Here is a 12,925-nt window from a genome sequence, read left to right on the forward strand (position 1 = left end):
ACATAACTCCGAGCCCTAGATAGTTTTAGTCCAGCATTTGTCCCCGTTCTGCATGTGACTTACACCTCTGAGCCCTGACCTGCCTGGGATGTGGTGTCATTTGCTACCTGTCTGGCAGGAGATACCACCAGGCCCTCTAGGTATTCATTAGCAGCCAGACTTCCCAAAGTGTCAGCCAGACACAGGAATGGATGCTCAGCACACCAGAAACATGCCCGGAGGACTGCACAGGAGTAAGGAGGTGTCTTAAGTTCCCTGTTTGGGTCAGGGAAGCTGTTCCATTTCTCAGCTGGTTTGCAGGACTCCTCATCAGTCTGGCGCTGGGGAGTTTAGTTTCAGTTGAGCTCAACTGGGTACCAGCTGCGCTCTGAACTGGGATTTGTAGAGCACCTAGCACAGGTCTCAGATGAGGCGTGGCGTGCTATTTCAAAGCTCGCCGCTGTCCTACAGCATTTGAGTTGGTGCTTGGAAGTGCTCACCGCTTTTTCCTGCTCGTCCTGCCCAGAATACGAACGCATCCACCAGCAACACCAGCGCATCCATCGGCAACCTGTCCGAAGTCACCGAGGGGGGAGAGAGGAAGGGATCTGCAAAGGAGCACCCAGACTCTCTTGCAAGTGACAAGGAAGATAAGAAAAAGCAGAGCAAGGCTCCCCTGACAGATCTCTGCCCAGCAGAGGTTGTACAACCTGCGGACCCAGAACAGGGGGAAACCAAAACCGAGGTGCAGAGTGACAGCAAGAACTTGGCCCTGAGGTTTATCTACGAGGCATCGCAGAAGGATGTCACACATATTTTGTCATCCTGGGACAGGGCTCGGGGTATCCTGCTGTCCCCTCTGAACCAGGAGGTGGTACAGCAGCAAGTCCAAGGCCAGCGCCGTTGCAGGAGCCAAAAGGACAGAGAGAAGGAGCACCAGGAGAGGCTGGAGAAGGAGCGTCTGGAAAAACTGAAGGCTCTTGAGGACTCCAAGTTATCTGGGCTGGAAGGGGAAGGTGCAGAAGGGTCATCCAGAGGCCAGGACGTCGGGGTGCCCTGCCTGGACATCCAGGTGCTGAGCTCTACAGATGTGACGAGGGCGATCCTGGAGAGTGGCAAGCTGCCAGCAGCAGAGCAGGTAAAGCCCTGTGAGGCTCAGATGCTGAGCCTGCCGTGGTCTGGGTCCTGGTGCATTGTGTCCCGCCAGGTGACAACAGCACAGAGCCTTGTCCAGGCCACTGATGATGTTCCACGATGGCTTCACAGCAGCCACGTGGCTGGGGAAGTTCTTGCCATCCCTCAGGTCGGGGGGAAGAGGGGGGGCTCTCATCCTCTCTGTTCAGAGAGTTTCCCAGTCTGGAAATCATTCACAGTGGTCCCAGGGCAGGGCAGCTCCTGGTCATTGTTTCCTTCAGCCGAGTCACTCAAATTTCTCTCTAGGTCCCACTTGTAGGTCCTGGCACTGCTCTGGAGCCTGCCCACCCCGCTGGGCATAAAAAATCACTGTACTCCATCTACATAAAAAACCCATTGCCAAAAGCTCAGTGCCTTTCAGGGACTGTGAGGATGAAGGCGACGGGAGCATAAACAGGGTTTTCTCTTATGCTTTAGATCCTGGATGACTTGGGACTGGGTCCCTCGGGGCCTCCCATTCCACCTACGGCTTTCTACTCCGTGATCCGCTACCCGGAGAAGCGGATGGTCCCTGCAGCAGGAGAAGCCCTCGAGCACTTCGCCTTTGTCGTGCCTGAAGGTGCCACTGCAGAAGAAGAAAAGAAGAACACCAGAAGTCTCTTGGATGTGCCTGCAGTGGAGGTGCCAGGGCAGGGTCCAGGCTGGATGGGGGCATGGGGGGCGGGAAGGGCAGTGAAGACATGACGGGGCCCCATGTCTGCAGGCATCCCTCCTGTCTGTCTGAAAGAGACAGCTCTGCTTGAAACATGGGGCAGTTCTGTAAGATGAGAGGAAAAAAAAATCAGCTAAACCCTTCAACTTCCCTTGAGGAGAGGGTCCTGGGCAAGGAGGGGTGTTGTAGGCAAAACAAAGTCCCATACGGAAGACCAAATCCATGGGCAGAGGTGTTGGTGGTTTATTCTCTCTCCCGTCTGTTAACAAACCTGCAGCTTTCTCTCTGGGATGGGGGTGTCTCAGGGCAGGTCTCACCTCTCTCCCTTTCCTCTCTGCCTTGGTGTGAAGGTGTCAGAGGAGCAGGTCACGCCAAGCAGGGGCCAGTCGGGGAAGGAGAAAGCCGCGGGCAGGCCGGAGGCTGTGAGGAGGAAGCGGAGCTCCAGCCGGGCGAGGTCTCCAGGCAGGAGAGGTCTCCAGGCGCCGGGCACGGGAGCACCCACGCAGCGCCCCGGGGCACACCAAAGCGACATGGACACGGCCCCATCCCCGGGGAGATCCGTCAGGTGAGCCGTGAGGGAGGAGGTGATCCCTCTGCTTCATGTCCATCTTGCCAGCGGGGTCCATCGTCCCCAGCCCCGCAGGGACCCTCTGCCGGGGCCTCCATGGGATGGCGAGTCCATGAGCCGCCTCCTTCTCTCGTTTGCTCGTTAGCAATGTCTGAAGCCTCCTCTTTCATTGCCAGGCTGAGCAGCTGCCGGTGGATAGTGCCTGCCCATGGCGAGGTGGAACTGAAGGTCCAATTCAGCTCCACGGTGCCGGAGCAGTTTGATCAGACGCTGCATTTTGAGGTGCTGGGGACGAACCGACAGTACCAGGTGCACTGCAGGGGTACCTGCCTGTATCCCACCATCAGCCAGGACCCCCACGGTAAGGCTGGGGCATGGGAGCCTCCCACACTGCTCCTCCCTGAACTCAGAGCCAGGGCTGCCCCTTGTGCCCCAGCGACCTTCTGGCTCGGGCAGAGCATGCTGCCTGAGCCGCCCAGTGTCTCTTCCCGTGCTTGGAGCTGGGAACCAGTACTGGTACTATGGGAGACCTGGGCTGGTCTGAGGGATCAGAATGTAAGTTTGATACTGACTTTGAGCAGATAACCACGTACCCTTAAGAGGCTCGAAAGTCCCGAGAAGAGCTGAGAAGATTAAGGAACTGCCAGACAGGAACTGCCCACAAGGAGAGGAAGGTCATCGAGGCTGCAACAGAGAAGAGGGCATCCAGCCATGAACTCTTAGTCTCTACCAAAACCAGTCACACATGGACACATACGCTTCATAAAGTCATAAAAAGGCTTGTTGGAACAATAAAGTAGCCGTTTTGCACAATTCGGTGTTTGTTGTGTCTGTCTCAACAACGACAAATGGTGACCCCGATGTGATCCCAACACCGAGGAAATAAATAACGGCGGCAGGAAGAGCTGCGGAGATGGAGCCCAGCCAAGCGCAGCGGCGGGGAGAGCTGCACAGTCCCGACAACCTTTTGGAATTTGACACCGTCCAGGTGAGTGGCTGGGAACAAAGCGATGGGTGCCATCCTCTCTAAGGAGGAGGGTATGATTCTGACAATGTGGAAGTTGATGCTTCAGCGCAGGGGAGTCAGATTGGGTGACGTAGAGCTCCGAAAAATGTTGTTGTGGAGCAAAGCTCAAGGGTATGAAGCTGGCACTGGCACTGCATTTAGTGTGAGCAAATGGGAAGAACTGGAACAGAAATTGCTGCAGTGTGCCTTTCGGGGTGTCCTGGTTCAGCTAGGATAGGGTTAGGTTTCCCCAGCAGAGAGAGAGGGGGAAGGGATCTCCAGCTGGGTTATTCATACCATGCTGGCATCAGGTCCAGGGGCGGAACATTTTTAGCGGGCTCTTTGGCGGGCTCAGTGGTGGGAACCTTTTTTTCCGTAAACCAGCTAGCGGTATTTCTCTGTATATCGTTTGTCTTGTTCACTGTTATTGTTGTTTATTGTTGTTGCCATTGCTACTGTTGTTGTTCAGATTGTTCTATCACACTGTTGTATTAAATTTCTTCTTATTTTAGCCCGGGGTCTGTGCCTAACTTCCAGCCCGACCGGCCGTGGGTGGGGAAGGGGCAATGGCAACGTGCTCTCCGGTCCTGGCAGGGCTTAAACCTGCACACGGGGTAATAAGAATGCAGTCGACCTCCTTACAACCTGGAGGTTTTTAAAAGAGACTTTAAAAGAGTTTAAGGCGGAGAAAGCAAGCTCAGGGGAAACTCCTTATAATCCAGGGGTGTCCACGGGCCGGGTCCCGGCGGCGAGAGTTCAAGATGTGGACCTAGCGGGGGGAGCCCGTCCCAAACGTAGACGCGGTTGAGGGCGAGGGAATTGTATGAGGACTCTGATGAGGAAGCACAAGATGAGTTGTTTCCTCCACAAAGACCGAATGAGCAGAAAGCCCCTCAGACAGCCGCCCCTCGCCTCCCATTGTGGAGCCCTCTGCAGCCACCTCCCTCTGACGAGGAGAAAGCCCTGCGCACTTTCCTTATCTGGTGCAAAAGGAACGGGGTCCCTGCAGATGCACGGTCTGCTCTTGATCTGGAAATATGGAAAGAGGCAGGGAGCGCCTTATTTGAGGCGGCCGTAAGGAAGAATGCCATCGCTGTGTCGTCTTTAACTACAGGGCTACTGGTACATCAACCCCTGAAACAGTTACAGAGTGATGGGACTGCCACGGCAGCTGCAGCCGATGCCACCTCACTTACTGGATCCGATTCTCGGACGGATCCTATGTGTTATGGCTGAAACACCTCCAGAAGAGCCGCGAGCCCCTTCCACATGTCCACCACCTGCTGATAAGGATGGCATTTTTCTGCTATTAAAGAACTACAGAAAAGCATTAATGAGGATGGGCTTAAAACTCACAACAGTCTACTGGAGGCAATTGCTCATGGCTGTTCTCAGCATTCGCACCTCACCTCCTGCAAGCGCGGGGTTGGTGGCGGTGACCCCAGGCCTCCCAGGCCCCCCCCCCGCCTCAGAGCGACCGCCTGCAGCTAAGTCTGGCACCGTGCCCCCGTCCGTCTGTCCCGCCCCCCCCCAAACACCAAAAGCGGCAGCTTTTACAAAAGGTGCTGACACTGTGAGGCAGCGTCCCTCGTTCATTCCAAAAAGACACTTTAAATCTTTCTGATGGTCAGTACACTAAAAGCCCTGATTTTAAAACAAAGAAAGGGGAATTCTCTGGATACACCACATAATCAACTGGCAATGGCTTTATATACTCTTAGTGGTGTTTTGATGTTTGTAGTGTTTGTCATTTTATGTTGTGTGAGTAATAAATGTAAGGGGCGATTGTTTTGCGTGTGTGAGACGCAGCCCAGCTGCAGCTGTGGAGTGTGGAGTTCTCTATAATTTAGTCGATATCGGTCAGGTGTGGATCTGTGGTAAATGGCAAACGGCTTATGGTATAGGATTTATGCTTTTGGCTTTGATTTATGACTTTTATGATTTAGCAATTGTAATTAAACAGCAATCATTTTGCTTTGATTAGTAAAAGCTATTCTGTGTATTCAACTTCCTTTGTTTAGCGGTATTAAGAACCCAAATGTTTAACCTTATTAGAAACTCCCTTGGTTTCCCCCCTTGAGCGGTGGTCAGGCTCAGGGTGGAACCCAACAGACAGATGAAATCAGAGGTTTCCACTCAAAGAAAATTGCCAGTTATTTTTGCCTGTTGATTTAGAGGCTGGACCTGCCTGCAGGACCTTGGATGCCTCACCTACGGATGGACGCATCGTGCAGGATTTCCGGATTGCGAGGAAGGGCACTCTAAATCCTCGCTGCATCCAGGGTTCCCTAGCAATTGGGGATCTGAATGTTAGTACCCCATTAAGTAAGTGTGATATTCTGTATCTTCCTTGTTTTCTAATACTTAGTCATATGCTTTAATTATTAGCAGTGAAACCAGACAAAGGGCCAAAAGAACCATTTCTACCATTTGTGGAGAAATTACAAGCAGCCATAGAGAAACAGGTCTATGATGCCAATTTAAGATTGACATTAACAACAGTTAGCCAGGGATAATGCTAATGAAGATTGTAGAAAGATAATTGAGGCATTGCCAGTGGCTCCAACCCTGGCAGCCATGGTTACTGCTTGTGCTGAGTTTGGGTCAGTGGAACATAAGATGGCAGCCTTAGCCAGTGCTGTCAGCTGTCCGAGTGAAAGAACAAAAATGTTATCGCTGCGGTCACACAGGACATTTAAAAGCCAATTGTCCTGAGAAGAAAGGAATAAAACCATCTGGTCCCATAGTAATGCCTTGTCACTGATGTGGAAAAATGGGATATTTCGTGAAACATTGTAAATCTAAATACCATATTAATGGACAACTAATGTTGGGAAACGGGAAGTCGAGTGTGAAAGGACGCACCCTGACACAAGTATTCCCTTCAATGCCCCAGCAATTTCCATCAAACCTATCCTCTGCGAACAACTTGAAGCACAAACCGTGGGGGCAGCAGGAATGGATGTATCCACCACCGACCAAGTAACTGTCATCGCTTTCTGCGCAAAAGGTGCCCCTTGCAGTGCATGGACCAATTGGCAGAGGTCTGAGTGCATTGTTAATAGGACGCTCAAGTTTGTCCTTTTAAAACATTCCCTTTGTTCTCGGTGGGTGGCTGAATTTTTCTCCTGCAAAGGTGGCACCAGCCCCAGCAGCCCCAGCACTCGTGGTGGTGGCTCCGGCCTAGCAGTGGGTGAGCGCAGGGGCTGGGCCCGATTTCCCTGGAGGGGGGGTGGGATCACTGGGGAAGGGGAAAGCTTTGGTCTAAAAGACCAAACCTTTTCATGGTTCTGATTTTTTCTTAAAAAAAAAGGTTTGTTGTCACAGGTCGGGCTGTTGAGACGTTCTGATGTGTGACTGCGCTTGTCCTTTTACCTTGAACTCGGTGGGGATTTGCTGTCTGTAGGGGTCTGTTGTGTCTGCAGGGTTTATCTGTCAGGTTACCCCAGGTAAAGTGAATCTTAGCCCTTTATTTTTACTTCAAGTGTGAAAGAAGTGACACATTTAATATTCTATGCTCTCTGTGGTGATTTGGGGTGGGGGTGTTCAATCTGATGAAACGCCTCAGAGCAGTGCATCAGAGGGTGCCAGTCACCAGAGCCAAGAGGTGCTGATCAGAAGCCGCCATTAAGCCCGAGGGCCAGAGCTGGCCCAGGCGGGCTCTTCCCTTCTGGCTGTGGGACAGTTTTTCCCAGCTCAGAGGTGCTGGGAGAGATGGGGGGGTGAGCAGGGGGGTGTGCTGGAGCCCAGCCCCTCTGCAGAGCCCTGCGGCTCCTCTGGCTTTCTGGACAAAGGTGTTTCTGTGTAGAGCTCCTAATTTGCACCTTTGCCAAAAGACAAATCCTGTTTTTTTCAAGCTGAACGACCTGCTCTGCTGTCAGAAAATAATCTCTTGACATCTGCAGGCAGAGTAGAAGTCTCACACACTTAAGGTAGAAGAACTAATTGAATAGTAATTAAAGGACAAGTGTCTGTGTGCTGGGAATCTTGGAGTGCTTCTGGCTGGGAAATCCGGCAGCAGCACTTGCTCTGAGGCCGCAACCGCCGGCAGAGCTCCAGCCGTGGGGGGGCACTACTTCAGCCTGCCTGGGCAGCCGCTCCTTCATCTGCGCCTCTCTGCTCTGCACCAGCTCTGCAGAAAAGAGTAGCTTTTCACTGCATGTGGCTGTGGATTGCTGTAAATTGATGTAAGCGACTGCCACCCTTTTGCTTTGCAAGCTTGTCCCGCCCGATGTGCTGTCAGTCTGCAGGTCGTGGCCTCGTTCCTAGGTGAGTGTTGGGGCTTCTCCTGGGGTCTCCTATGCATCTTCTTAAATGTTGACAAAATGCCCATGTGGAAATAGAATTAATCATCAGAATAATTGATAAAGAATAATTAATCAAGACTTAAACAAAATAAGTCTCCTTATTTTGCAGTTCATTTTGCCTGTTTTTTTTCTTCCTGTCACCTTCAAGCTCCTGTTCAGTTCTGCTTTGCCCTGTATCTCTGCTTGTTGTCATCCCCATTTCATGCAGCCAGGCCGACCGACTTCCTCCTCCTCCTTTTCCCTGGTTTTCTCCCTGTGAAAACTGTTTTTAGTGATTGCCTGGTTTTCATGGAAACACATTTTAAAACTGCTCTTTAAAAACAAAAATGCAACAACTCAAAAGGGCAGTACATCTCAGAGGTGGGCTGCATCTGAATCCAGGTGATGCTCCTCTGCCCTTAGAACTTAAGGAAGGAAGCTTGCAGGTGTCAGTAGTGCTGCTGCTGAGGGGATTGGGTTTTCCAGAGCTGGGGAGCAGATCCTTACCCTGTCTATCCTGCGTCTGCACTGTGAAAGCTTGTGCACAGCAATGCCTTGCTGTCTGTGCCTTCTGTTTCAGAGCTCTGCTGTCAGGTATTTAATACTCTGCTCTGGTTACTGTTGTCATGGTCCTGTTTTCCTTCATCCTTCACTGACCGTGGTGAGCAGCAGGCATCTGAAGGTGGTGATGAAAATGTGACAGATCAGGAGAGGCAGCAGGACCACTGGCAGTGAAAGATTTGTCAGGTGTTCAGTGTCACAGGAGAAGCAGCTGAGGTGTTTCAGAATGGTGATCTGTTTGAAGAGGGGTCACACAGGGTCACCAGGACATCATGAAGTTTAATTTTGTGTTATAAAGGGATTTTCCCTACTTGACCACTAGATTGGGGACGGTATGGAGTGTGAAGTTGTCAATCTATGCCCAGATAGCAACTAACTTGCTGGACTACTTTTGAGATAAAGTGCGAACCCCTATCTGAGGATATGGTCACTGGAACCCCGAATCATGGAATTATTTCTTGTATTAATACTTCAGTTATTTCTCTGGCTTTAACCGTTCTAGTGGGGAATGCCTCTGGCCAACCTGAAAAGGTGTCTGTTAATACTAATAGGTATCAATACCCCCCTTTTCTTGGCAGTTCTGATAAATCAATTTGCCATTGTTGTCCTGGTCCATTTCTTTTTCCAATTTGGCCTACTTCTAGAGTGGGGGGGTATTCTTAGGATTAGTCTGGAGGTAAAGGTCACACTGTTGAGTCACCTGTCTTACTATGGTATAGAGATTTCTAGCTCTAATACTCTTGACTAAATATCAGTATAGGGCCTCCGCTCCCCAGTGCCCTTTCCTGTGTTCCTCTCGTACCAGGTGTCTAGCTAAATAAGAGGAATTACTACCTTCCCTTGGGGAGTGATGGCCCAACCTTCTTCATTATATGATCCTTCCAGGTCTGTAATTAACTTTTGATCCTCTTTCGTATAAGTAGGCTTACCTTCTGGGATGACTTGCCCATCAGGAACTAAAGCTCCCTTCATTTTTACCTCTCTTTTGGTTGCTTGTTTTGCCTCTCTGTCTGCCAGTTCATTTACTTTTTCCAAATCCAAGTTCACCTTTTGGTGGGCCTTAATATGCATGATTGCCACTTTTCTTGGAAGTTGGACAGCTCCCAGTAGCCTCAAAATTTCCTTCCCGTGTTTGATGTGTTTCCCTTGTGAGTTCAACAGTCCTCTTTCCTTCTAGATTGCTCCATGAGCATGAACTACTCCAAAGGCATACTCTGAGTCTGTATAAATGTTCACAGTTTTGTCTTGGGCTAACTCTAAAGCACGGGTTAGAGCGATTATCTCTGACTTTTGTGCAGATGTACTCACAGGCAGCGGTCCTGATTCCAGTATTTCTTGGGTGGTAGCGACAACATACCCAGCATACCTTTTGCCACTCAGGACATAGCTGCTCCCATCTGTAAACCAGTTCTCAGCATTTTCCAGAGGGGCATCCTTCAGATCTGTGCAGCTTGAGTATGTTGCCTCGATGGTCTCCAGGCAATCATGTTGCACTGGGTCTCCTGTCTTTCCACTCAGGAAAGAAGCTGGGTTAATAATGTTAGTTACTACAATCTCCACATCATCTTGTTCTACTAATTCCGCCTGATATTTTAAGAACCTTTGGGGCGAAAGCCAATGTCCCCCTTTAATTTCCAATACTGTAGACACTGTGTGAGATATAAATACAGTCATTTTCTGACCTAAGGTGAATTTTTGTGCCTCCTGTATGTTTAAGATCACTGCTGCAACTGCTCGTAGGCATCTAGTTGCTTGGAGAAATAGGCAACTGCCCGACGATACGGGCCTAAGTCTTATGCCAGTATTCCCAATGCAGTTCCCTGTTTCTCGTGTGAAAAGAGAAAGAATGGCTTACTTACATCTGGGAGTCCCAAGGCCGGAGCTGACATCAGAGCCTTTTTAACAGGTCAAAGGCTCATATAGCCTTCTTATTCCATTGGACATTTTTCTGTTGAGTGGCGGTTAGTGCATATAAAGGTTTAACAAGCAATCCATAATTATAAATCCATAGTCTGCACCACCCAGTCATTCCCAGGAACGTTCACAGTTCTTTCACTGTCTGTGGCCTCGGAGTCTGACAAATTGCTTCTTTCCGAGCTTGTCCTAAGGTTCTCTTTCCAGCACTGATTTCGTAGCCCAGATAGATCACTTCACTCTGCAGCACTTGGGCTTTCTTTTTAGATACCCGGTAGCCCTGAAGTCCCAGAAAATTTAAAAGGCTTACCGTGTAGGTCATGCAGGCCTCTTTTGTCTTGGTGGCAATTAGGATGTCGTCTACATACTGCAGCAGCTTTCCCTCTTCAGGTGAAGTTGGAGTTTCAAGGTCTTTGGCCAATTAGTTAGTGGGGCTGTTTTTAAATCCTTGTGGCAGCACCGTCCAGGTCAACTGGGTTTTATGTCCACTCTTAGGATTTTCCCATTCAAATGTAAATCTTTTCTGACTGGCTTCGAGGAGAGAGAGACAAGAGAAAGCATCCTTGAGGTCTAAAACAGTAAACCAGATTAGCTAAGGAGTTAATTTTGTTAGCAAAGTGTATGGGTTTGCCACCACTGGGTGGAGATCTATTTATTACTCTCAGACCCTGAACTATCCTATATGACCCATTGGGTTTCCGGACAGGTAATATGGGAGTATTAAAATTAGATTTACACTCCTTTAATAATCCTATTTGTAAAAATTTTCTATAACTGGCTGGTTCCCTTCCCGATCTTCCTTTTTAAAGGGTATTGTTTAATTCTTACCGGTTGTTGTCCTTCCTTAAGTTTTACTTCTACGGGTGAGGCATTCTTTGCCCTTCCAGGTGTGTCAGTAGCCCACACTCCAGGGTACACTTGATTGATAATTTCCTCACTGATTTCTCCTTCTGTGGGAACACTAGTTAAAGATAAGCTCATGAGTTATATGAGTTCTTGATCATTTACCTCCTGAGTAATCTCTCCCTTGTTGAAAGTAATGGTTGCTCCTAATTGTTCTAGTAAGTGTCTTCCTAGGAGCACTTTTGTGGAGTATGGCGTATACAGAAATTTGTGTATGCCTAACTGCTTTCCTAGTTTATATTTCAAAGGTTTGCAAAAATAAGCCTTTTCACTTTGGCTAGTAGCTCCCACCACTATAATATAGTTTTCCTTTCATTTCTTCCTTACAATCTTTTTCCAGGGCAAGCACTAAAGGATTTTGTGGTGGAACTAGTCCACAGTTCCTCTGCCACCCCGGGTGATTTCAGAGGGTAAAGAACATGTCTGCGTAAGACACCTCATCCTACTTTTCTTCCCTCTGTAAAAATAACATTAATTGTAACAGTGTATGATAGTCTAAAGTTCCATTTAGTGGCCATTTTGCCTCCTCTTCTAGTTTGTAAAGTGGCCACCACTGATTGCAATATTTAATCAGGATTTTCTTGCTTTCCGTGCTTCCCCTCCCCGCTATATCTTTCCAGTTCGTGAGTATGCAATCCAATGGGCTTTTCTTTACAATTTTTCCCTGCTTATTTCCCATTTTTATTTATCCTTCCCAAAATCCTTTCTCTCCACTTATACACTGTCTTCTAACCTTCTCCCACTCTTCCTCCTTCACTTCCCAAAGTTCCGGTATCTTATGGCTTCTTCCACACAATAATTATCTATTCCTGTTTTTCAACCGAGCGGTCTAACGACACCTCTTCTTCCCAGCACTCTGCACACCTTGACCTCCTCTTATCAGACGCATAATACCCCTTACATCGACAATCCACGCACTCTGCTAATACCCAAGCTTGATGAAAATTACTAAAGGTAGGAGCATAGGAGCACAGAGAAAGCAGGGGATTCTCCCACGAACCCAATCTGGTACTACCAGTCGCCCAGAAGGAGCTGTGTACAATCCTTCTAGCAGGTATAAATCATTTCCCCGTGCCGACCATTCATTCCTTCTACACAAATAATTCAACCAAATCTAACCCAAACCGACAGAGAAGGGATTCACTTTCCCATCTCCGATTCATACAATGTTTTCACAAGACATACAAAGACAGTGCATTATTTAAACAGATAGAAACTTCTCATTTGTTTTGCAGAGGCTGCCTCTCACTCACACAACAGCGGCAGCATCTCACTCACACCCTGCCCCTGCAGACACACAGGCACACAGCAGTGGCTGGTCTCACTCACACCATGCAGGCACACAGACACACAGCAGCAGCAGCCGCTCTCACTCATGCCCTGCAGGCCTGTAGGCACACAGACACAGAGCAGCGGCCGCTCTCACTCGCGCTTAAAGGGCCCGTCTCACTTTTTCACTCACATCATAAGACATGAAAATAACCAAGTCTGTATAGCATATATCATAAACCATTAACAATTTGGCATAAGTTCAAAACCAGACAGAATCTTACAAGTTTCAACAAGTTGCAACAAGTACCAATCCCAAGGTTGTCAATGACACTCCCATGAACCCCGAGTTTCCTTCTGCGGTTTCCCTTGGGACTACGCTGTGTGACAGACGTCTCTGCGCGTCTTACCAGCAGCCCTTTACCCTTTAAACATACCTTTGTCCGCAATTCAGACGGTCCTTGTCTACTCCCGCAGTGGACAGCTGGGAGTGGAGTGCCTTGAGAAAAGCTCGGGGTGCGCACCTCAGACGTCCACCCTTCAGCAGTGTCCCAGCAGCTGAGTAGAGAATGTCCCACCTGGGGTGCCAAGAT

General features: G+C 49.2%; 1 protein-coding gene across 1 annotated transcript in view; it reads left to right on the forward strand.

Annotated features, from left to right (window-relative positions):
- Nucleotides 1-3,108, forward strand: part of LOC141963919 (hydrocephalus-inducing protein homolog) — a 74,137-nt gene extending 71,029 nt beyond the window's left edge. Inside the window, 5 exon segments of the mRNA XM_074913653.1 lie at nt 506-1,117; nt 1,591-1,794; nt 2,176-2,390; nt 2,570-2,754; nt 2,975-3,108. Of these exon segments, the coding sequence (XP_074769754.1) occupies nt 506-1,117; nt 1,591-1,794; nt 2,176-2,390; nt 2,570-2,754; nt 2,975-3,108 (1,350 nt within the window).
- Nucleotides 3,109-12,925: the final 9,817 nt, after the last annotated feature.

This window comes from Athene noctua, chromosome 9, assembly GCF_965140245.1.
Source record: "Athene noctua chromosome 9, bAthNoc1.hap1.1, whole genome shotgun sequence".
In the NCBI taxonomy this organism is placed as follows: Eukaryota; Metazoa; Chordata; class Aves; order Strigiformes; family Strigidae; genus Athene; species Athene noctua.